At 29.6% G+C, this 27,588-nt stretch overlaps 1 protein-coding gene across 1 annotated transcript in view; it reads left to right on the forward strand.

The window, feature by feature from the left end:
- The window catches only part of unc-5, a 789,148-nt gene that overhangs the window by 746,156 nt on the left and 15,404 nt on the right, over positions 1–27,588 (forward strand). Inside the window, exons 11-15 of the mRNA XM_075377583.1 lie at positions 4,028–4,351; positions 10,992–11,243; positions 13,462–13,628; positions 16,962–17,213; positions 21,694–21,840. Of these exons, the coding sequence (XP_075233698.1) occupies positions 4,028–4,351; positions 10,992–11,243; positions 13,462–13,628; positions 16,962–17,213; positions 21,694–21,840 (1,142 nt within the window). The remainder of the gene's footprint in view (positions 1–4,027; positions 4,352–10,991; positions 11,244–13,461; positions 13,629–16,961; positions 17,214–21,693; positions 21,841–27,588) is intronic.

Raw genomic sequence — 27,588 nt, forward strand, 5'->3', positions numbered from 1 at the left:
TTGCTGATAAATACGCCGTTTGAATCGTGAAAATCGGACGAGCGGCCGATTTTTTATCTGGCCTTCTTGTTAAACAAGAATCGTTTAGTCAACGCCCCTCTCTATATTTGACGTCATGCCTTATCTGGCCTTCTTCTTGTTAAACAAGATAAAGCATGTCAAAAGTAGGAAGGGATTGACTAAACGATATGTAAAGATTAACAGAAATTTAAAGTATCAGTACAATAAGTTTTGATAATGGAGTGGTTCTGAAAGCTTCAACAAGAGATAAAAGATTGAAGCTAACAAAGGTAACCAGTACTAACATAGAAACTACAGTGATCTTAGCAGAAAAGATAATAGGAATTATTATAACAAGAATTTTAAGTTATTATAAACTCTATATCGTGAAATGTAATGAAATGTAGTAGAAATAACAAAGATGGACCACTGAATGTGAAAATAGGAGAAGTAAAGATTATGGAGGTAGAAGAATTTTGTTATTTGGGAAGTAGAATTACAAAAGATGAACGAAGCAGGAGCGATATAAAATGCCGAATAGCACAAGCGAAACAAGCCTTCAGTAAGAAATATAATTTGTTTGCATCAAAAATTAATTTAAATGTCAGGAAAAGATTTTTGAAAGTGTATGTTTGGAGTGTCGCTTTATATGGAAGTGAAACTTAAACGATCGGAGTATCTGAGAAGAAAAGATTAGAAGCTTTTGAAATGTGGTGCTATAGGAGAATATTAAAAATCAGATGGGTGGATAAAGTGACAAATGAAGATGTATTGCGGCAAATAGATGAAGAAAGAAGCATTTGGAAAAATATAGTTAAAAGAAGAGACAGACTTATAGGCCACATACTAAGGCATCCTGGAATAGTCGCTTTAATATTGGAAGGACAGGTAGAAGGGAAAAATTGTGTAGGCAGGCCACGTTTGGAATATGTAAAACAAATTGTTAGGGATGTAGGATGTAGAGAGTATATTGAAATGAAACGACTAGCACTAGATAGGGAATCTTGGAGAGCTGCATCAAACCAGTCAAATGACTGAAGACAAAAATAAAATCGTAGAATGGAAAACAAAAACTCCAGTGTTGAAATTTACGAATATTAAATGGTCGCCACATTCAGCATGTACTGTTCAGAACTTATGATGTGTTGATTAGCTGATTAGCTGTAAAACTTTATTTTTAAATGCAGAAATAAAAAATAAACATTATATTTTTAAAATTGCTATTTTATTATTAAGTATGGCATATGCTTAACTGAATGATTTTCTTTGAGACCAATGTTATTCGATTAACTCGATTTTGTGCTACATAAAAAACCACGATACTTTTGAAACTGTTGATAATTTAACTTTTAACAATAAAAAACACTATTTTTTAACAATATTTTTTTTTAAATATATAATTTATTATAATACTTTTTTTTAGTTTCTGATCTGTATTAATATTGTTTATTTTCATATGACTTTTTATCTCATTTTACATTTAGTTTCATAAGAGAAATTTTTTTTACAACAAAACAAGCATTTGTTGTTTTTACACAATCAAGGTTTTTCTTACGGTCGTGACATTTAGTGTATATGAATCATCTGAAGGCACTAACTATGAATTGCTTTACATATATAATTTTAATTTTTGCTTCATATTTATATATATATATATATAATGTTAAGAATACAATCAGTTCTTGTGGTGAACAGAATGAATATGTCACATGTACATTGAATATAAATTTCATTTAGTAGGATTAGTATGATAATGTACAATACTGTATTAAGTTGATTAAAGAAGGTAATGGGAAACCACTACAACTCCCTCCTAACTTACTTTAAAAGCCTGGCTGAGACACTTATTATTGTTGAGAATAGTTTATTACTCACAACATGCTGTTTACTATCTTTATTTTTGTAGCACCTGACATACAAATCCTGGTTTTGATTTTAAATTATACATATGAATAACTTTATGTTATTGTAATTTTTATGTACATTTATTTGTTTTGTGTAATTTGATATTATACTTTGTAATTGAACATTATGCAGTGTGTGTTATTCTATTGTATCGATGATTAAACTGTTATATGATCGATAGATATTTTTCTTTTTATATATCTACAGTAGTAAGAGATTGACGTACTTTTATTTCTTTAAACTCTGATAATACTTTACACTTCACAACTTTGCTTGTTATAACAGAAACTTCTTTTCTTCAGAGCCTTACAGCCAACGAAAGATTTTCCATCCTTAACTTCTTACCACCCTCCTCTTCGTCATCCACTTTCCATCACACACTGATTGGCCCCTTCCCCCTTCGTTCATCTTGTTCTTTATACCTCATCCCATCAGCTAGCTGTACAAAATAACTTTTGTATCTTTCGGTATAACTTATTTTTCACTCTGATTCTGTTTAATACAAAAACTGTTTCTATCTTATAACTTTCTTTTTTATCTTTTATCATTTCTCACGCTTTAAATTTCATTTCTTTATGTTTTTATACCGCAGTTGTAAAAATAGTATGTCTAAAACAAATGTTATATCGTGTAAGTAATATATTATCATTTCAAAGTATTGCTACATATAAATTCATTTTTTTATACAGGTGGTGTCCATAAGTCATGATGGGGTGTAAATAAATTATAATTTTTTTAATAATTATTTTAGATTTTTACTTTTTATTAACATAGAATTTGGGGAATTTCTTTTTATTATATGTGAAAAATCACATACTTTAAATGATATCCTTTACTATCCTCACAAACATGAGCTTTTTTACGGTTTCTATTTTCCATAACAGCCGTAAACAGTGTTCTAAATTCTTCACGAATACTTTCCTTAAATTGTTGGATAGTTTTCAGTTTGCATACATACACCTTCCCTTTTAGATATTCTCTCAACAAGAAGTAGCTGTCAAATCAGGGGAGCATGGGGACTGTTTGCAGATCTCCTGAGAATTAATCTCTCCCCTAAAATGTCTCATAGAAGTCGAATTGTGGCTTCAGCAGCACGGGATGCAATTGCTGAAACCACATTTCAGTTTTATTTTCTATAAAAGGACTCAAGTCTTTCCAGCACATTCTTGTATTGTGAACCAGTGATTGTGATTCCTACCAGCATTTTCATCTTCGAAAAAAATACAATAAGCTTTGTTGAGGTAACATGCACTAAACTTTGCATTTAACAGAATGCAATTCATGTTTGTTGGTATACAGCTTGTGGATTTTCAGTGCTCAAAATTCTGTAATTCTGCCTGTTGTCAAATCCGTTCAGATGAAAATGTGCTTTATCAGATGTGTTAAAATTGTGAAGTAATTTATCTTCCTTAACCAATTGTTGAATTCAGGTTGCGTAGTCTAATCTTTGCTGATAATCTGCGGTGTTAGTGCCTGTAATTGCTAAATTTTATTTGGAAAAAGATGCAGTCGGTGTAAAATGCACTGCAATGACACCTCTTCGAGTCGACGTTGTTACTTCCTCTTTGTTACCTCCTCCATTACTTTCTTGCACACGTACATTATTTATTACATTATTTAGTTTGAAACATCTAGCTTCCTATGATGTGATTTCTTGAGCTTAAATAAAATGTTTTACATTATTACAATTTATAGAAGGCAGTGCCAGTTAAAAAAAAAAAAAATGGTTGACTCTTAGTTCAGGTTGATTTTAGTATTACCTAAAGGATGTGATATTTATATAGATTTATTAAATTCATCTTCAAAATGTTAAATATATGTTGCATATTATACATTACAAAATGGATTGTTTTTTACTGTATTCATGGGATTATAATTAACATATTTTTCAGATTGGTTTGTCATTTTTTAGTAAATTTTACAAATATGTAAACTGACAATGATAATTAGTGAAAGACTATAATAGTTTTTTGTTTAAAATGATACTTCCACTTTTTTTTATAAATTTTGTTTATTAACAGTAAAATAGCTATTGCAAGTAAGATGATAGCTGCATTCTTCAAGGTAAAAATATAGTTAAACTCTACTTTATTGATAATTTATAAAAATATTTTTTTTTCAGAATATCAACCAGAATATTTCCCTGAAGATGATAAAAAGAATTATCAAAGTTTATCGCAAGGTACTGGGACAGATGGTCAACCTGATTTAACACGTACTGTTGTAGTACCGCTTTCTGTACCACCATGTTATGAATACCCGTATTCAGATGCTGCTGATAAATATTTACCTAGATCTTGTTCTGAACATCATTATGATGTACCACATTTAAACAGCCCGCCTGGAGCTGCATCTCCTTCGACTTCGACACATTCTATGGAATCATCACCATCTCATAAACATAATTCAAGTTCAAGTCACAGTCTCACCAGCTTCACTTGCTCAAGTATGTATATATTCAACTTTATAAAGATAAGATGAAATAAGTTGTTTCGTTATAAACTAATGTCGTTTGATGCATTCATTAATAATGCTAATTATATATTTTACAGTTTTTATTACTGCTTACAATTTTAGTTTACATGTAATAATAACTAGTAAATAAAATTTAGATTTCACTTAAATTTACATGAATTGTACTGCAAAATTAGATTTATACTGTCTTAAACTTCACAACACTATCAAATTTACTGATGAATTAAATAACACTTTTATCATCTATATCACATTTCTAATTAAGCTTAAAGAATAATTATGCTCACAATCATAATCACATAAATACAGTCCAGATCTTTGACACTTGGATAAGTGTAATTTCCAAATATATGCATTTTTCTATATATTTAGTACTCAGAACTGCAGTTGGTGTATAAATTTTTGCTATATTCCTAACTGTATAAAAATTACAGTTAATGAATGATAATTTGTCTGCTAAAGAACTTTGTATTCAACTTACAAGCTGGAATTTATGAATGTGTAGTATTTTTGATTATTTTCTTTGTGAAATATTAATTGGTATGGCAAAATTAGAGTTTGGCCTTTAACAATGATAAACTGTGACAAATTAGATTATATAGTGTTGCTGTAGAAATCTTCAATGTATGATAATTTCTGGGAAAAAATCATACTTTATAATTTTGTTTTTGTCGGCAGATTTATTAAGCGTTTTCATTCTGCCCAATGTATTATTTTTATATAACATTTCATTACGTCTTAATTAGATATATTTTTATACCAATGAATCAGAGTCAAATTAGTACCAAATATTAGCAGTATTATAGGCAGTGATGTGGGTAAAATAAACAAATAATTACATTTTTCACAATCGTACAGTCATAATTTATAAATAAAGTGTTATATATACGATATATTTATTGTAAATCCTCTCATAATTTCATTTTGTTTTTAAGTAGTTCTTTAATTATGTTTATGGTTGGTAGATTTCATTTATTCTTTTGTCGTGAATAAATTGAATACAGATGTGCGCTGATCTTTGGTGGTGGTTGTTTTCACTGGGTTCCTTTATAACCTTTATTGTATAAGATTGCATTAATGTATTTTTCATATTTTTGTTACTTTTCCTCTAAGTTTTTTTATGACTGAAATGAAATTTTATAATTGAATCTTTTCTATTTTTTTATTCACAATTTAGGCAATTATCGCTTGTTTGACATGGTTTCTTGCAAAAATGTAAGAATCAATTGTGTTTTTCATTGGTCTCAATGAAAAAATTGGGCTGAATTGGCTAATTCAATAATATTTAAAAAATTAAAGATCATGAAAACATAAATTTCTGTGTCATATTTTCCACAAATTTGACATTATATCTTTTATTGGTATACCTTACTTATAAATAAATTTTAACTATATAAATGAAACTGTGTAATTGCAAATTTTGGAACAAAAAAATAAATTATTACAGTAAAAGTTGGTATAGTGTAGAAAGTTTTCTTTGTCAATTTATACAATACAGAGGGGTCCAAAACATTGAATGTTAGTGACAAATTAACAGAATATTAAAAGCATTTAGCCAGTTCTAAGACCAAAAATTCAATCTCTTAAAATTAAAAGTTTGCTCAAATTCTTCAGTTCTAAAAAAAAAAACTAATTAGAATAGCCATTAAAGATAAAAATCAATTCATACGGTAATTACTTTTTATTCCAATGCAATGCAGTCATATGTGCATGAGATGGCAGAAATGCATTATGAAGAAGTGAATTAAAATGCAAGTTTAAATTATCCAGCACCTAAATGGAAAAAAAGCTGTAATGTAAAAAGAATCATCAGTGAATTTGGAAATTTTGTTCTATCTGGTTTGGGTTGAATAGCGAGAAAATATAGTTACTGTTCTCAACATGCAACAATCTGTGAAGCATTCAGTTGCAAGAGTCGTAATGCACGTACGTAGCAAGTGAGAGACTAAGAGGGCTAAGCTCCTCCCTCTTAGATTATTAAACTTTATTTTTCAGAGGTTAAATCTAGTTAGTAAGTTAGGTCTAAAAAATCCATTTTTAGCACTTTACATTTTTGTAATGTACAACATCTCAAAAGTATTTTCACAAAATTTAAGATAAATTGGTGCATAATCATCTCCCTTGTCATTAATCCCTATAATTATATATAATCCTATATCCCTTAACCCCCTGTTACTTGGCCCTGGTAGAGTAATGGCGTTACTCGACGTGGGAGCGCCACGCTTACTATGATGTATACTAATAAAAATGATTGATTACTGGGGATTTCCCATATGCCAGAAATGCAACACTTATTGCATTCCAAACACATATGTAGGCAGCTAGTTGTCGTTCCAAGAATCTGCCATAAGCATAAAGATAAAAGGAAATCAAATGATATCAATGTGATATAATGTGTATTATTCATAATAAGTGCATAGTTTTTGTAATTTGAGTAATATAATTTTTATTCTTATGGTTCAAGTCACGGTATTTTTCAGTCGCTAAAAAATTGTTATTCATCGGTAACTGTTATTGAGTGGCAGCAGGCTGCCACTCAATAACTGTCTGGTACTCACTGCATGGTACTCACACATTAAATTAAATTATTTTTTAAGCTTTGTGATGAAAAATCAGTCAGAATCTTTTGAGCTTTGGAAAAGTGAACCAAAAGTGAATGCATGTAATAGACCATTTTTTTGGACATTTATTCATTATTCATATTAATTTATATATAATTTACACCATATCAAAGTAAAACGTAACTCCTTCAATTACATAATTTTTTACTAAAAAGAATAATAAAATAAATGAAACCTGCAGTGCTACAATTTGTGCGATTTCAATGTGTGAGAATGAGAATTTAAAAAGTGACAGTGCAACTGGAGATGTAGATCACCAGAAATTCGCTAATGATGAATTTCAACCTGAAGTATTTGATATGGAAATGACATCAATATTTTATGCCGGAATTATAATTTAAAATTGAAGAGTTTGACATCTGTTCTGTTGCTTGCAAATTCCTTTGTTTATCCTGATAGGTAAATGAATAAGCAAACACATAGATCCAAATTGGATTAAGATGTACCCCTGGCTAGCTTATTCAAATAAAGAAGGTGGTGTGTTTGCAAAATTTGTGTTTTGTTTGCAAATGAGGGACTTGAAAAAGGAGTTCACAAAATCTCTGGTCAATTAATTTCAAGTCCTTTCAAGAACCAGAAAACCGCTGTGGAAAAATTCAATGAACAAAATAATCACACATATCATTGATACAGTATTGTCAAGTTTGAAAACATTGTACGCATTATGAGTGGAAAAAATCAAGATGTTATAACTCAACTGGATTCTTTGAAAGCATAAGAAAAACTTGAAAATAGAGCAGCAATAATCCCTATCATAGAAACAATTTTATTGTCTGGTGAACAAGAATTGCCCTTGCAAGGAGATAATGATAGCAGACCTCTTAGCTTAGAGAAACCTGCTGTGAATGATGGAAAATTTTGGAGTATTTTGCGATTTTGAACTAACATTGGTGACATCAACTTGAAAAATCATGTTTTATATTCTAAAAAGAATGCTTCTTACGCAAGTCCTAACATCCAAAACAAGGTCATCGAACAAGTGTTCAAATAGTACAAGAAAAACTTTCAAGTAAAATAAATTGTGCTGAGTGTTTTTCTATTTTAGGTGACGAAATGACAAATGTTTCAAATACTGTGCAATTGTGTTAATGTGCCAGATACATTTATTTTGAATCACAAAAACCTAAACTGTGGGGAAACATTTTTTATGTTTAGTTCCACTTGACAATGTAGGTGCTGAAAATGTGACCAAAGTAATTTTAGAAAAATCTGGTATTATCGAGCCTAACATGGATGGAACATTGTGTCGGCCAAGGTTATGACAATGCTAGAATATTTTCTGGGCATGTTAGTGGTGTTCATATCTGAATTAATAAAAATTATCCTTTTTCTTTCTTTTCTTGTTTAGCCTCCGGCAATTACCATTCAGGTATTACTTCAGAGGATGAATGAGGGTGATATGTATGAGTGTAAATGAAGTATAGTCTTGTACAGTCACAGTTCGACCATTCATGAGATGTGTGGTTAATTGAAACCCAAACACCAAAGAACACCGGTATTCACAATGTAGTATTCAAATCCTTATAAAAGTAGCTGCCTTTACTAGGACTTGAATGCTGGAACTGTTGACTTCCAAATCAACTGATTTGGGAAGATGCGTTCACCACTAGACCAATCTGGTGGGTTAAGGATTATCCCAAAGCCATTTGTGTACACTGTGTTAGTCGTCATCTTAACTTAGCCATTATTACACTATCAAAATTTTTGCAATTAAAAACAGTAAGATACTTGTTGAAAAAAATAACTATTTTTTTTTTGCAGTAATTCACGTGCAATCAATGTGCTAAAAATAGCAGTGATTGTGTGGAATAGATGAGAAATAAAAAAAACAACCTATAGGCTTTTGTGAAACTAGATTTATTGAATCTCATACAAGTGAGAATTCATGTGTTCATTGAATTATTTGAATGTATTTACACAAATCTACAAGAAATCTCACCAGAATCAAAAGCAGTTGCATCGTCTAAAGCTTGCTTTTCTCATAGCAATAGAAAAAATTGAATTTATTGTTTCATTTCTGGTTTGTGAAAAACTTATTAATGTTACACTACCATTGTCAGTTCTACTTCAAAACAAGACCATTGACTTGAATAACACTATTCAACTTCTCAAATCAACACTATCTTTATTGCAAGCAATGAGAGAAGACACAGAAAATATTTTTGCAACTGCCGAACAATTGTGCAAGTTTTTTGAAGCTGAAATAAAAACTCCACAAATAAATAATAAACAAGGACATAGAGAAAATCACAATACTATGACTACAGAAGAATACTACTGAGTATCTTGTTTTATTCCCTGCATCAATACATTGAAGGTGCGTTTGGAAAATAAATTCATTGACAATGCTATCCTCTTAAAAAAAGTTTTCAAGTTCTTTTGCCAGTTTCAGCTAGTCCTAGAAGAGTGGATGAACTAAAAATCTTAGCAATGTATGATAATAAATGTTCTGAATCTGTCCTCCAAGCAGGGTGTCTTATTTGGTGCGAGGAGATAAAGTCATTAAATTTAAAATGCAATCTAGAAGTGATTGAATTATTAAATCACTGCAATAAAGAATATTTGCCGAATATCCATTATCTCTTGCAAGTTTTAGCGACTCTTTTGGTAACAACTTGTACTACTGAATGCTTGTTTTCCACAATGAAGAGAGTCAAAACGATTGTGTGTAAAAAATCAGGGGATTGAAGATTATGTTCACTAGATTTCTTTGTTAGTGCATAGAGACATTACTGTTAATCCTGATAAAATTTTTGGATATTATGGTGAGAAAGAAAAATCAATGATAGCTTTATAATAATGCATAACTTTTATTGGAGTGTAAATGTATAAGTGTAAAGTATAAATGTGGATTATAAAAAAAAATTATATAATAACATTATGATTCTTATTTGCGTAGTAAATAAGTATTAAATCTAAGCATATGTTTTGTATTTTTCAAAGCCAATAAAGTATAAAAAACTGTATCAATATAAAATGATTTTCATTATTATTATTATTATTTTATCATCAGCCCCTTGTCCCCCCCCCCCCAAAGAAAAAATCCTAGCTACGTGCCTGTAATAAACAGTTTTCTGATGATATGTTAATGTGAATAATTTCATAGACATTTCATTCACTTTGATTCAAGATCTTGAATCTTTATTGACTATTTAATCTTTTGACTATTTATTGAAGTAAAATAAAAAACTGCTTCCAGCGTAAAAACAGTAGGTACAGTTAAAAATGTAATAGCAATGATAGAGGCCATTGAATAGAACTCGTGCTTCTGCTCTTAACACTAATGACATTAAAGATCTGTAAAACAGTGCTGAGTAATTTAAATGAAGATCAGTAGTTCCACTTCTACAAAATTCTTGTTACAATTGGGCAAGGCTATGAAAACAAGAGAATTTTTGCCATATGTTTTTTGCAGTTGAAACCAAAAATGGGTAATTATTGATGATTGTTGAAGCTCATTTTTATTTATTAGAATTTGTTTATGTATAAAAATTTTACACACCTCATATTTAATTTCCACAAACCTCATACCCTTTTCATAATCATTTCACAGCTCCAAAGTTACAGTGTTATATACATTACTTGTTTTCTTTGAAATTATTAAAGCTAACCAGATGATCTGATTTTTAAACATCCTGTTTTTTCTTCTGAAGAAAATTTAAAAGTATTCATCTTACAATCTAAACATTTTGGATTCCTAGATTTCAAACATTGAATCTAGCTAGAACTTTTAAAATAAATTTATGGAGATACTACAAAGAGCAATGGTTGTACTGTGTAGCAAACTTACCCTGAGGTCCTATAGCAAAATGGTGGTAATTTGGGTAGTGTTATTTTTAAGAAATAAATTGTATTAATGTTATTATATATCAAAATTTTATAATTTACATTCATACCTGTTTTAATTTTTTTATATTAAAGTACATATATATTTAATTATTGCATTCTTTTAATTAATATGGTTATTGTTTATTTTTGGATTGATTTCAGCACCTTCACATGTTGAATCAATGTATGATGGTTCTAGTAAAAGCGGGAATAATGCAAATACTGGTGTGATTATTAGAGGTGTTGAATCTGATTGTATTGCAAGCACAAATGTTACTTCAGCTGGTGCAAGACTTTGTTTACCTGATTCTGGAATATCACTTACAATTCCTGAGGGAGCTTTATCTCGTAGTCATAAAGAAGAAATATATGTTGCAGTTTTAAGAGATGATAGACATAGACCTAAATTAACAGGTAATTTTATGTCATTACTGGGAAAAAATTTTTCTTTGTAATTTAATTTTTACTTAAAAATTAATTTATATGTTAGATGGTTTTCACATGCAGGCAATATGAACTTAGTGAGAAAAAGTCAGGAATTATTAGAAAAAAATCAGGAAAAATTTCAGAGAATTGCTTTTTTGTTACCGAAGTTTAATAATGTTAGTTTTTAATAAAGAATTTTTTAAATAATGACAAAATGTATTCTATGCACATTCCAGGTGTTGGGAAGTAGCGACCCGCTTGCCCTTTTCTTTCTTTTTCCTGTTTAGCCTCCGGTAACTACCGTTTAGAAAATACTTCAGAGGATGAATGAGGATGATATGTATGAGTGTGAATGAAGTGTAGTCTTGTACAGTCTCAGTTCGACCATACCTGAGATGTGTGGTTAATTAAAACCCAACCACCAAAGAACACCGGTATCCACGATCTAGTATTCAAGTCCGTGTAAAAATAGCTGGCGTTACTAGGACTTGAACGCTGGAACTCTCGACTTCCAAATCAGCTGATTTGGGAAGACGCGTTAACCACTAGACCAACCCGGTGGGTTGACCCGCTTGCCCAGCATACAGCAACTACACGCATCAAGCAGCTATTACTAACATGTCCTGTTTTATCTACATTCCCTAATTATTTTTTTTTATATTAAAAGAGGAATATTACAAATCGCAGTTAATTTTTTCATTGGTGGAATTTTATTAAAAAGATACCATTGAAAAATTTAAAGGTTGTTTTTCTTGAAATTTCTCTCAAAACAACCATGAATTTTTTTTGTATTTTAGTTAATCAATTGTGTTTAAGTGACATCAAAAAAACTATCAAAAAAAACCAGTAGTTAGATGTGGATTGAATTCTGCGAACTGGATTCTTGGTGTAAGTTTATAATAAACGTATACCCACAATACAGTTGTTTGAGAAGTGGTAGAGATGAGTATCATGCTTTTTGTGATGTGTGTAAAATACATTTTGGACTAGGCAATATTGGCTGAAAGGCAGTGACTTCGCACAATAAAGGAATGCAACATAATGAAGTAATTAAGATAAAGAATTCTCAGCCTTTTCTGGAAACATTTTTATTTCCAAGTGGTACTTCAACTTAGCAGACTAAAACTTTGATTAATAGTTATGAGAATGGCGATTGTGATGCATCTGTGTATTCTTTACCTGGATCTTCTGGTCAGAGTAACAGCATTTCAGCAGCAAATGATACATTTGAATCCTCAACTTCATTTATGTAAAATAACAACATAATTACTTTTTTTTGTTATAAAGACAATGTTTCTAAGGTAGAGATTATGTGGGTTCTCAATGTTGTACAAAATAAGTTATCCTTAAGTTTATTTAAAGAAGATATTGGTACAACTTTTAAAATTATTTTTCCTGATAGTTGTATAACATCAAAATTCCTGCTTGGAGCTACTAAATGTTCTTATGTTATCAATCATCATGACCTTGCACAATAGTTTGATGGCATTCTGTAAAATTTGCTGCTTTCTTATGTTATTATATGATATGCTTTGTTTTTGATGATGCATTAAATAAAATTTTGCAGAGGGGTCAAATGGACTTATCTGTGTGATTTTTTGATACAACCCAAGTTTTAACAGTACTTTAAAACTTTTTACATTTCATTGTACCACTCTTGTCTTTCCACACTCACAATGTGAATTGTTAATTACTCAGTTGAAAAAATGTTGGAGACATATTAAATAATAATTGAAAAATGGTTTTTATTAAGAACACGTTAATGTATTTATAAAATAATACATAGCCTACTTTTAAGTTAGAGGTCATTCAGAATATTTATTGCAGAGAAGAAAAAATGACAAGAGCAGTTGAATCAAATTAGTAATATATTGTATGCCTAGAAACACAAAATCATTTATAAAAAATATACATATCACTTTTAAAAATTATCAGTGGTTTTCTTGATCATGATTTTACAGAAAAATTGAGATGTGAAGTTATAATAAATTAATTATGACTATGAAAAATTAGGAACACAATTGTAAATGTAATGTAACAACTTACAAATATTTTCTATGAGATGCTGTAAGTATTATCATTCTCCTTCACATTGAGGGATTAGTAGTGAATTTATTATAAAATAGAAATATTTACATATTTTCTGACCTTAAAATTTTTGTGTTTTATTGATTGATTCATTTTTCATTATTTTATTATTTTGCAGATCGTCAGACACAGTTAAGTCCAGTTGTTCTTTGCGGGCCAGCTGGTGTAAGTTTTAAAAAACCTATCGTGATTAATTTCTATCATTGTGCAAGTTTAAAACATGGCCAGTGGAGTATTTCTGTTTGGTCCAGCGATTCACCACCAGAAGCAACACCTGCTTGGCAGGTATAAAAAATATGATGCAACACTTAATAATAGAAAAATATTATAATTTGTTAGATAATAGAATTCTAGTTTGGTTACATAGATATATCTTCAAGTAAAAATTTAATAGAAATTTTTATAAAATTTTCTAAAGTAATCAAGATAAATCTTAAAGTAAAATCAACTTAAAAAAAAATATTAAACCACACTGTCTGTTTCTTATGAAAAATACATATTTCCTTCCAAAGTCCATTCAATAAATTTGTAATAAAATATATTAACCATTTTAAAAGCTGATAAAAACTTATTTTTTTTAAATCAATAAAATTAAATTCCAGTGAAATCGGTTATCTTGGTTTTTATATTAGCTTACTGCCTGCAATCGCATAAATGGCAAGACAAAAAAGTGTTGTATTCTTAATTCACATCTACTTCCTGCTTTTAAGTGAGTATCTTATCTACTTACTGCAGAGTTCATTTTTTCATGTTCAGAATATCTTTGAAAATTTTTATTTTGAGAGTTCTACAGTTAAGAAATAATAATTTGAAAAAAAACAAACATTGCATTTAAAATAATTTATTCTAATTTTAAAATATTTAAATTTAGTTTTTTTTAAAATTTATTATCTAAATTAGTGTATGTGGTTAAGAAATTAATCATCACTTAAATATGTTAACTGATACTTGAAGTTAATTTACCAACAGTATTATTAAACAAAGATGCACTTTAATGAGATATTTGCCCTTTACCTTAACAGAAATTCTGTTTTGCTAAATGATACATAATTATTTTTTGGTATAATAATTTTTACAGTTAAATTAATAGTATGTTTTATAAATGTAAAACTTTTGGGTTTGTAAGATTGTTGTTCAGAAAATAGCACCAATTTTATAATAAAAAAGTAATCAATAAAATTTTATTAGAAAACTTTTTACTTTACTTCTGAATACTGTAGGTTATTTTTTCACTTACCCTGAAAATTTAGGTATTTATTATAAACTATAAAAAGTTTTGGTACACTCTTCGTACTTGTCTGCTGCCAGACCATTTATTCTAATATGACTATTTCCTTCACCTCATTATCACTTATTATAAATCATATACTAAGTGTCATATAAATTGGTAGGTGATTTTTTACCATGTTATTGTTGATAATATTGTATTATCAAAAAAAAATTGTAGAAAACATTTAAATCAATAGATTGATCAATCTTTCTGTGCAAAATGTATAATCTTTCACATATAATTTTTCATTTTCTTTTTATTAGTGTCAAAATAGAAAAAAACACAATTTTTCAGGATATTTTCAAAAAAATAAAATTAATACAGCTATAAAAACAACTGACAATAATAAAAACTTGACATTCCAACAGATTGTTCGCCTAACTCTTATTTATAACTGCTGAATAAGAGTTTGATTAAACGATTTTTTAAAACTCCCATCAAGTTTTTTCTAAAAAGCAAAGATCTGACTGCTGTTTTGCAATAAATTTGCTGTCACTGGAATCTTGGGTGCGACATAAATTTGGCTATAATAATTTGAAATTAAAATAAAATTATAGAGTATGTGTTGAAATAGTTGTGGCTATTTTATGAATTAAAAAGGAATGTATGGAATGGCAGTTCTCATTCTAGTACAGGCTGACTTCAATCCATTATAAAATTGCAGTTTGCTATTAACTTCTTTACTTATTTCTCACAATGTTATAAATATTGTTCAGTTGAAATTGTATGTACCTTTGTGTACATTTTGTATAGAACAGTCTAATGAATGTGATGGTGAAATTAAATATATTTTAACAATTTTTATTTATTTTTACTTTTATGTATTTTTTTTTTATTTTTTTATTAAATGTATTTTAACAGTTACATGACAAAGTTATATCACTCTTAATATAAGAAGTTCTTCAGTTTTGAAAAAAAGATGAAGTTCCTGGGGTCCAGGTTAGGCCATAAGGTTACTGATAATAAAATTTAACTATTTTAAATGTTCAAGGAGTTATATTGTTTGGTTTTGTTTTGAGTTTATCAGTAAGCATGTGTGGAATCTAACTATCACAAACTTTTACAGTATTTGATTTCAATGAACATATGAGTACACCTTTTTATTTAGAACCCAAGTTATGTTTACAATTAAAAATATTCATCAGAAACTTCTTTCATGCAAGTTATGTCCTTCATAAAATACAGTGTAAAAAGTTTCAGCACTGTACAAGTGTAATATACATTAATATCAGACTTAAATAATTGGTTATTGTTTACAATTATGAACTCAGCCTAACGATTGACCAATTTAATATTCATTAGATGTTAGCAAACGAAGAGGTAGCTTACATTTTTTGATACCGTATAAAGTTCAGTTCACGGAACTAATATTTACCTAACTTAACCTTAACCTAAACCTTACTAAACTCAATTAAATGTTACTTAAAGCAAGTTATTTACTCTGTAAATAATAATTTATATTGCACATTTACCAAAACCCACACCTTAACCAAACTTAATTTAGTTTTAAGTGAATCTAATCTCATTTTTAACTTAATTTCACTGAAACCAAATTTGGGTTAGGTTTTTCTGACGAATAATTTCAATTGTAATGAATAACTTAGGTCTTAATAAAGTATATTCAAACCTTATCAAATCAGAGGTGGTCCATAATTGTATAAATTACCATTTTTACATACTGAAGATGATCAGTGATAATTGCATGAATTATGGTGCAAGAAATATGGAAATTCTTTCATTGATGGAACAAATTATTCATTATTATTTATGATAATGAAATCCCAGTCTTCATCATTGTGCATGTTCTATTAGCCTTTATTTAATCTTCAACACCATGACTCATCTGTAATAGCACCATCAACTGTGGACATAAAGAGTAGCAGCTTTCACTTCACATATTATAGAACGTTTAGCTTTTCTATGTCTTAAAAAATTGCACATAAATAAAACAAAGCCTTCTAAAGTAATAAAACTTATACAGAATATGACGGTTACTGAGACTGGATGACTTGTCACAATAATTGACCAGTGAAATAGCATTCCATTAAAAAGTAGTACTTTTAATATCTTTTGTATTCACCAATTTTATTTACTAATCCCATTTTTCAAAGTAATAAATTTAATATTATTGCCCTTCAATATTGCATTGTCATAATTAAAATTAAGAGTTATTTTTATTGTAAGTAGCAAATTTTCTTGTTATATATGAGTATTTACAATCAACATCAACATATTTAACATTAACAATAAAATTTAACATATGTAATTACTAACTTATTCAAGCTTACATTCTGTTTTATAATTACAGAATTTTTATATTTAATTCATTTTTTATTTTTTCATTACAGAAAGTCGTAACATTGGGTGAAGAGACAATCAACACACCAGTTTTCACTCAGTTAGATCTTAATCAGGTATTCCTTGTCTCTGATCAGTTAACTAGATTTGTTCTTGTCGGTGAACCTGCATCAAATTCATTAAGTAGACCAGTTAAAATGCTACGATTAGCTGTTTTCTCACCACCACCATCATTAAGTCCTCAACCACCTGACTACAGCATTAGAGTTTATGCAGTCGAAGACACAGTTGCTGCTATAGAGGTAATATTTTATGTATACGTTTATTACGTTCTTGTACAAAGTAAAAAAAGTATTGTAATTGCGAAAAATTTTGGTTTTCAGATTTCAATGAAAATATCTATTTTGACCATCCCTGAATCCATCTTGACTAGTTTCGGCATGAAATCTGTACGTACGTAGATATGTATCTCGCATAACTCAAAAACGATTAGCTGTAGAAGGTTGAAATTTTGGATTTAGGACTGATGTAACATCTAGTTATACACCTTCCCTTTTGATTGCAATCAACTTGACCAAAAAAAGCCCAAAATCCAAAAAATTTGAACTGCAGTAATAAGCTCTCATTGAGAGTTTTTCAACAATATGTCATAAGTGGTACTTATTTTCATTGGTTCCGGAGTTATAGCCAAATAAAATTTTAATTAATGAAATACTTGGGTCTTACAAGGGGAAGGTACATTGGTTCAAATCTGACTTCATTACCTTTTTTTTTTAAATTTAAATATATTGACTTAATAATTATTAACCTCTGACTGTAAAAAAAGTTTTACAATAAATAATAATTCAATAATAACAATAAAAAAAATATGAAAAAGAATTAGAAGTTATTAGGGAAATAAAATTTTATGTACTTTTCATTTTAAAAAAAATGTGGCATAAATTAAAAAAAATTTAATAGGCATACAAGGAAGTCATGTGGTGTGCACATCAAATTTTTTTTATAATAGTATCTATGCAGCAAAATGTTAGTTACTAGCATTATATTTCAAGATTCAGTTACAGGATAAGTTGCATATTTTCATCTTTCATTTTATTTTTATGTATTGTTATGCATAACATAAATTCATTTTGTATGTATATTAGATCCCCTTTTCAAAATAACTTAATATAAATTCATTAATTAATCATTTTTATTAAATTCCTTCCATAAATAAGTGAAAATAATTTTATGCATTTTAATATGCTTTTCTTATAAAACAGCATTTCTCAACCTGGGGGTTGCAGTGATATGAAAGGGGGGTTATGAAATTAGCCTACAACTTCATACGTAAACAAAAATGAAATCATTTTATGAGAAAAATCATTTATTATAATTTTTTATTTACATTTATACGTACACATGTAAAGAAAATAAATTAATGAGATGGTTGCATTTGTTTTTAATTTAAAATTTTCTCCATACGTTGATCTATCTATGTTAAAAAAGTGTCATACAAAAGTAAATTGTTGTCTAGTGATAAAAGACAATTTCTTTATTTAGTTTTTATTGCAACCAACTATAGACGAAAACACTTTTCACAAAGGTAAGGCTTGATAAAAGGGATTAATATTTTCAATGATTCAGAAACAAAATTTCCATATTTATTTTGACAAGCAAGCCAAAACGTATCTAAATCTTCAGATGTGAATTGTAGTTGTAACCTTTTATTGGCAGACATTTCAATGAGCTGGTCGTGAATCTCAACTGGTAACTTAGCCGCTTCAATAACGTTTTCACTAAATGGATTCAGCACCCATCTCTTCCAGAAATCATTTTTATCTTCTGGGAAATATTCTGCAACTTAATTTTTAGCTCATGCAATTGCATTTCATGCAGTGAGATGCATTTGTGTGTGTAACTATGATTAATAACAGTTTGTCTTCTTCATCCAAATTTTTCTCCATATAATCAGAAGTGAGTAAGTGGAAACATTTCAAAATTTTAGCTTTGAATGTGAATAATCTGGTTATCAAGCTTTTTAATAAAAGCAGGAACTTGGTCTGTCAAAATAACATTTTTTTTATCACGTCCGTGTAAATTCACATTAAAGTCATTTAAATGTGAAAATACATCAGTTAAGCTAATCAACAGCAAAATATACTCATTATTATGTAAAAACATTGAGAATGGCATTTGTTTATCCTGGAAAAATATTTATCTTAATATTAATCTTGTAATTCCAATTACTGGGTTAACACTTTCCCCCACGATAACCATGTGACTTCTGTATGAAAAAGAAGAGATGTTTTCTTTTCATCCATTTCATCACGTAGTTTAGCAAACACCATAATCTATAATGGTCAACTTTTAATAAAGTTAAGCATTTTTTACAGCTTTACAAAGAATTTGTAAAGGAAGCAGTGTGTCCATTCCATCCTTGTTATAAGACCATCTTAATTTTTTTTTAAATTCACTGTTCTCTCCTGTTATCGGGTTTGCATAATCACTACACACTGCATTACATTTTGTCCAGTCTATGTTACAGTTTTTAGTAGCTTAATAAAAAAACATCAAAAAGACATTGTCCTGTTGTGTGACCAGGAATTAATTTTCAAAACAACATATTTTCTTTGATTGATCTGCCCCTACCGCATTCATATCTTACAAAACATAAGAACTGAGAAATGTTTGTTACATCTGTTTATTCATTAAATTGAATACTAAAAAATTCACTTGTTGAATTATCTAATCACAAACATTGGCACCCATGTCGTCGATTCTCTTTGCCACTGTGTCGTTAGAAAGCAGAATTTTTTTTCATTTTTTTGCTTCCATACCTATTGAAACACTGACCATATCAATTGCATCAGCCAATGTGAGGTTTTCTGCAATTGTGTGGTGTTCGGATATCTTAGTTTTTCTTAATGTTATGAGATAAAATGCTTCAAGTGTACTTTTATCATAATAGCTTGATTTACAAATTGAAGCAGGTTGATATCTTAAAGTACGTAATTTTCTTTTGAAAAATTTCAAGGGTTTGCTTTTATGATCTGGATGTTTAGTTTCATAGTGTCAGATTAATTTTGATGGCTTCATGCTTTCATCAGAGAGGATTTAAAAGCAAACAATCCACTGTAGCTTTCCATTCAATGATGTAAAATTATAATTTAAATAACCTATTGTACAGTTTTGTCTTTTTACCAATTGATTCACTGGATGTAGATGGCTCACTCTGTTTTTTCATAAATTTATCCATTTTGCATGAGATTCAAAAAAAAAGACAGTTATCACCATTTGACCACACACTAAAAAACCAAAACCTCAATTATTATTATTTTCATTGGAACTATGCTTTTAAAAACTTAAATATAGGTACCAGATGCACGCTTCATGATTGAAACTAAACTGATTTTTACAATCCCTTACCCCTCTTTTATATTGCTGACAGCAACACCTGTTCATACATATCATATGCACATTCGAACATGACACTGTCACAGCAGATACTACGCAAGCAGACCAAATTACAAAAAGAACGTACACATCAAGTTGGAACCTGTAAATCTCTCATTTTGTACACTTCATACATGCATGTTCATAATCTTCGCTATCAACACAGCTAGTTATAGCTGTGCTATAACTAGCACAGCTATAACTAGTTAAACCTAGCTGAAACCTAGTTTTAACTAGGTTTCATTGGGATGGAGTTGCGGGTTCACGAAATATTCGTTAAATATTAATTTGTTATAGAAGAATTTCTGTTGTATTTACTTTTTTTATAATAACAATTTGTTTTATTTTTTTCACAAATGTGAATTTTTGGTGTTGTGTGTCATAAACTGACTTTTACTGTACTTTCTTAGTTACTGACTCTCATACAGTAGTCCTTATTTTAGTGTTCATTTTTCCTTGGAATTGATTTGTTTATAACTGTGGTGCACTTTTTGTACCAATTATTTTATCAAACTTTTCATCAGCAAATTAGCTAGAGTTTCTTAGATAGTTCATTCAATATAAACTTTCATATAGCTCCACTATGTAAAATTTCTGAAGCTTGCACTTTTTGCTAATTTTACTTTAAAAACCATATACAATCAGTATTTGTCATTGTCACTGATTTTCTACTAATAGCTTTCTACCTTAAATCTAAATTTCAAATTAAATTATTAGAATCGTTGTCTCCTTATGTTTTACATAACCATTATAGAGGCTGATCTTTGACTGTATTCTCCAATTATTTTCCCCTTTTTGTCTTTTTCTTACTATTTCATTCCATTCTTCCATTATTATCAATTTTCATCTTTTTTATTATTATTTTTCATTATTTGAATTGTCCATCTGTTATATGCATTCTAACTCTTATGTTGATGAGGTTGAAATATTGCATTATTTGGCTGACTGTCATCTGTATTTCTGTGAAGTTGGAGTGCTGATATAGCGAGAAAGGTACTTCATTCTTCTTAGTTAACTCATCATATATTTATGTTGCTGGGCTAAACTTAACCAGTTTACTCATAGTTTACTCCAGTAAACTATGATAATTTTTGGAAATGACTTGTGTCTCATGTACGTCACCGTCAACTATTGTACTTTATTGACAGCTGAAATTGTTTTTAATACTCATACCACTTATAAAAGCAATGTTAACAGTTTAATATAGTATCTGTGGTTTATTCAAAAGAAAGATGTTTAGAACCACAGAATCATATAAAATAAGCAATACTTTGTTAATTCCGTTTATAATTTGGTCTACCATGTATATTAGTATGTTTACTAAATTCTTATTTTTTTTATTACTAGGGAGTAATCCAAATGGAAAGGCGGCTAGGTGGATGCCTTATGGATAAACATAAAGCATTACTATTTCAAGATGGTGGAGCCAATCTCTGTCTTAGCCTTGAAGATATTGGTCCTGGTTGGAAAAGTAAACCTCAAGCTGATTATCAGGTATGATAATATGATAGTTTCACATAGAATAAAATTCTACTCCAATTCATATGATAATCATGCTCATTTGATTAATTTTTATCTATCACCATTATTGTATTTATGACTCATAAAAAGTTACAAGTTACCTGTCAAAATTATTGCTGATAAATATGTATTCACGAGATGTGTTAATTTGGTAGCTGGTTATGGCAAAGTATTTTAAGGATATAATGTTTGTAAACTGTTGTCAGTAGATTAGCAGGAATGACATGAGGGCATAACAGAGGCAAGCTCACAATACTAAAGAATCTATACAGCAGTAATGCCAAATTACTTTGAAGATATTCTGAGTAAAATGTTTAGCTTCTTAAGAAAGAGTATGTTTATGCTTATGGCTAGTGTTTCAATATTTTTGTGGGAGTATTTTTTTTAATTTAATTTTTATGTATATTTTCAGTTTAAATCGAAATCTTCCATTATTTTCTTCAAAATGCAGTATCCTCAAATATTAAACAAATGTAATATATTGAGCGTTTAGAAATCTCTGAATATGTGATATCCAAATAAGTAGAAGAAATTTTATGCAAGCAATTTTTATTTATCAAAACATTTTGTGTACGGATTTCTTTTTTGTGAAATGATAATAAAATTTTATTTATAAAAACAGTAAAATAAATCAAAATTCAAAGTAGGGAAGTTAAGATACTGGTACATATTAATCATTCATACATTTTTAAATGTATTATGTAATAAAAATGTCTGTATATAAAATATTTTACTGACTAAAATTTAATTCATTCTCTAATAACATTTAAATAAATTTAAAAATATGTATTACTATATATCAGTTATGGATTTAACTTTCGGTGCATTAGGATATTTTGTGATTGTTCATTATTAATTTTATTCAATATGATTTTATTTATATATTAAAACAGTATTTTTCTTAAAATGATTGATATATGAAATGACCGTAGATCATCTTTTAGACTCCTCTAAACGTGATAGCACAGTTGAATAATGTAAACTCGCATAGTACAATTGGATAATGTACTTGCATCATAATGTGGCATTGCTGCATCTGTTATATTTAAAAACAATCAGATATATCTATTAAAAAAAATATATTGAATTTTGATATTCATGATATACATTGTTTAAAAAATGAACACTTTTAATTGAGCATTCCATAAATTTATTGCAGCTGTAACAAGTTCTACATTGGACTTACTGAATGCAGGGTTTCACCATGATCAAAGAATGTTGTTTGTAGGAGTGAGATTCCCGTGTGGTTGTTAGGGTCTGTTTTGTCTGCTTTTTTTGTGTAGACCATTGTTCTGCTAATTCTTCTTTAATTCAGATGTTGACAGGCTGTTGATGAAGGGTGATTTTTGCTAGTCTTTCTGCATGTTTCCAGATCACTACAAAGGTCTGATCTTCTCCTGCCGCTTTGTAATTCATCTCTCAGCGCTTGATAGACTTTTTTTTATTGTGGGAGGGTTGGTATTTTCCGGTGGTTTGTTGTTGGGGTGCTGATGTAAAAAGTTTAGCAATTTTGTCGGTTCATTGCAATTTAGGAGTTTGTTGAAATATTTAGCTAGGATTTCTACATTGTCTTTATTGTTATGGGCCAGATTATGGTTTTCATCCTTCACATTAGGGTTGGGGGTTCGTATTTTTGGAGTGGTTCTTTAAAGGATTTGAGGTAGTCTCTCAACTGCATTTTGTTGAATCCTTCTTCTATTGATTTCGGTGTATCTATATGGTCTTTTATTTTCCTTGGGGTTTGGGTGGCTTCTTTTTTTTGTTTTACTAGATTTTGGATGAACGTTTTTTGGGATTGGTGTAATTAACCAAATTTTTTATGTTTCTTTTCCACTGTTTCATCACATTTGCTGTTCCACCATTGATACTTCTTATGGGGGTTTTATTAGGGCTAGTTCTTCTGCACTTTGTTTAAGGTTTTTAACTAAGTCCTCTAGTTTATTCATGATTGTTATTTTTTCAGTTGTTTTTTGGTAATTTTCATTCTTTATTAGTTTGGTATTCTACTTTTCCTTTAGTTTTAGGGGCTTGGTTTTGTTGCTTCCTTTGGGGAGTGAATTTAATTTAATTTTGACTCCTTAGTGATCTGAGCTTGTGCCTACTTCTTAGAGAACTTTTACGTTGTAGATCTCTTTGTGGTGGTGTTTTTCCATGAAGAAGACATGATTAGTTTCCATTTGCCTTTGGTGTAGTCTCAGTGTTACCAGTTTTTGAGATTTCCTCTTGAAATATGTGGATTTCGAGATTAGGTTATGGTTTCTACTGAGATTGACAAGTCTGTCCATTTTCATTTGTCTTCTTTTGGCTGGGCCATTCTGTGATGATGTCGCAGTATCTTTGTTCTCTGCTTAGTTGAGCCTTAAAGTCTCCATTTATTTGTTTAACATGATTGCTGGAGATGTTATTACGACAGGTCAAGTAGGTCCCAGAACCTTTCTGTTTCTTTACGATCTTTTGGAGATTTAGTTTCATTATTAGAGGGGTGTGGGTGTTTATTAAGGTTTAGATTTTATTAGATGCTTTTAGGGTGAGTGTAGAGATTCTTGGAGATTGTGACTTGAATTCTTGTATGGAGTTTATTATTCTGAAGCTGACCAAAAAGTCTGTTCCAAACTGTTGGACACTTTTCATCACTCTCTTCCTGGCCATACCTTTGTAGAGCTTATATCCTTGTGATTCCATGGTGTCCTGGTTTGTGTTTCTTATTTACTGCAGTCCCATGATGATAATTTTGTTTTGGTCCATTAGGTCGGTTATTATTTTTAATTTACCAGTCTGCATGAATGAGTTTACATTGTTTGTGGAAATGTAGGTTATTTGATTCAGTTTGATTTTGCATTTTGTATTGTTCTCATTCGTGTGTGTGGTGGTAGGCCATTCCAATGCTTCCAATCATATGTTATCTTCTTATTGGGAGCCCACCATATTCAAGTGCTGCCTTCTTTAAACTCTGATGCTTGGTTTAGCAGGTGAAGTATTCCTTATAAGACCTTTCATAGTTGACTGCCAAGGGGTCACCTGTGCTGATACTAGTTCCTGAGTTACAGCTCTAGATGTGATTTAGTGAGGTGACAGTGGAGTATGACTTGATAATAGATAGTTTAGATTCAGTTCACCGAACAAATTTCTCCTATTTGTTCCAGATATATCCAGGCATACCTCTTAAAGAGTCAATCTGACTTTTGTTAAAGTTGTTATTTTGGAGAAAAGTTAAAAATGTTGATACATTACGTCGATATATATATATATAATATATATATATATATATATATAAACAAAAGAATCTGTAAGATAAAGTTTTTCATAAAAAATGTTGATATGTTTTCATGTTTTATTAGTAGCATTATCTGTAGTAATTTTTATTATTATTTTTTTTTATTCTAAAAAAAAGTGTACTACTACTGTGTGTGATTAGTTGGAGATTGAATAAGTAGACGAATCCATATTGAGTTTATGTAGTATTTATTTTTGATTAAGTATACCTGGTAGTCTTGTTTGTTGTAGTTTGATTTCAGTTTAGTAATAACACATTGAATATTAATAATACATACAACATTTGAGTATTGAAATATATTGATTCTAATTAACGTAAATGAATGATTGAATAACTAAATGCATTGTATGTTACCATCCCACTTCACCATCTTGCAACGTGTGCCCACACCCCGACTGTAACAAAGAAGTGTACGCGTCTGGTCAGCCCTAGCGGCATGAATTGTAACTACAACAACAAGCTACCATTACAATATTTTGAATAAGAAAACATGAGATTAAAACTTAACATAACTGCCTGCCAAAATTGGCAGATTTTGAATATAAACGATTGAGTAATACATAAATAATTAAGTTATAAGAAAATTCATAGTATAATGTAATACAAATATGATACAGTTTTTGAACATAATGTAACCTTGATAAATAATACAATATTAGGTAATATCATATAACAATTAATGAGATATACATAAGTAATAAAATGAATACATATAAAAATAAAAAACATTGAATAAAAACCATTAAGATTTAATTATTTATCTGATAAAGGTAGCAGACACAATTTATGTATTGGTCTACGTAATACACCATTTGATGTACGAATGTCAACAACTCTAACTAAATTATCAGAACCCATGAAAGCATGAGTAACAATTCCAGATTTCCAAAATAATGGAGAAGTATTGTCATCACAAATTAAAACTAAATCGCCTTCACAAAGATTTCTATTGGGAAAATGCCATTTATTGCGTTGTTGCAATTGATGCAAGTAATCTTTAGACCATCTTTTCCAAATAACTTTAATAAATTTCTGCAATAATTTCCATCTACCTAAACGATTTTCTGGAATTTTGGAAAAGTCTGAGTCAGAAAATTAATTAAGAGGAGAGCCGATTAAGAAATGGCCAGGAGTAAACGGTTCATGATCTTTAGGGTCATTAGAAATAGCGAAAAGTGGGCGAGAATTAAGACATGCTTCGATTTGAGTTAAAATTGTATAAAATTCCTCGAAGGTAAGAATGGTTTGTCCAACGACACGGCGAAGATGAAATTTAACACTCTTGATCCCGCTTTCCCACAAGTCACCAAAGTGGGGCGAGGAAGGGGGAATAAATGACCATTTGAAATTTTGAGAAAGATTGAATAGTTGAATTGAAGTCCTTTGATTCAAAGAATTGAAACAATTCATAAAGAGTGTTCCTAGCACAATGAAAGTTAGTAGTGTTCTACATCTGAATACATGTATTATATCTATATCTGAATACATTTGATTACAAATACCTCTACGAGCAATAAATCGTCTTAAAGCAGCAATGAAGGATTCAGTTGTTAAATCTGAAACAAGTTCTAAATGAATAGCCTTAGTAACTAAGCAAATAAAAAGCGCAATATAGGCCTTTGAAAGAATTTTAGATTTCTGCCCGCCATGGCAAATCATAATAGGGCCACCATAGTCAATAGCGCAATTAGAAAAGGCTCGTCAAGGAGTAATTCTAGAAGAGGGTAATTGACCAAGTTGCTGAGATTGCTTATCAGCATTAAAACGAAAACATTTTAGGCATTTCCAAACTATAGAACGAATAGCTATTTTTGCATTCACAATCCAAAATCTTTGACGAAGAGAACTGTGAGTTAATTGGAGTCCAGCATGTAAAAGACGTAAATGTTCACTGTGGATGATTAACCTTGTTATGTTTGCATGAGGATGTAGTATTAATTGATGTTTTTTATCGAAAGGCAAATTAGAATGTTCCAGTCTACCTCCTACACGAAGTAAACCTTTACCGTCTAAAAATGGATCTAGTGAACTGAGTTTACTTTGTTTCGAAGTGAAACGTTGGTTTTGAAGATCATTAATTTCAGACTGAAAATATGCTAACTGAGATTGATGAATGAAAAATTCAAGAGTGAATTCTAATTCATTTGAAGACAATGCATTTTCTATGGTTAATAGACTTATGCTTAATATTTTGAATGAATCTAAAACAATAAGTAAAAACACGAATTAGTTTAGACAGCGATGAGTATTTCTCAATATAATCAGTAATATTAGAAGTCAAAAGAGATATCTGAACAGTTTGACGTTTTTCAATAAGGCATTGAGGATCAATATTTTTTTTCAGTAGAATTAAAGTGATGATTAGTTGTCTAACAGGAAGAATCTTGTAAAAGCCAGCTTGGACCATGCCACCATATACAAAATTAATTAATTTTTCTGGAAGACAT

The sequence above is a fragment of the Lycorma delicatula genome, chromosome 10 (assembly GCF_047948215.1).
Source record: "Lycorma delicatula isolate Av1 chromosome 10, ASM4794821v1, whole genome shotgun sequence".
Taxonomy (NCBI): Eukaryota; Metazoa; Arthropoda; class Insecta; order Hemiptera; family Fulgoridae; genus Lycorma; species Lycorma delicatula.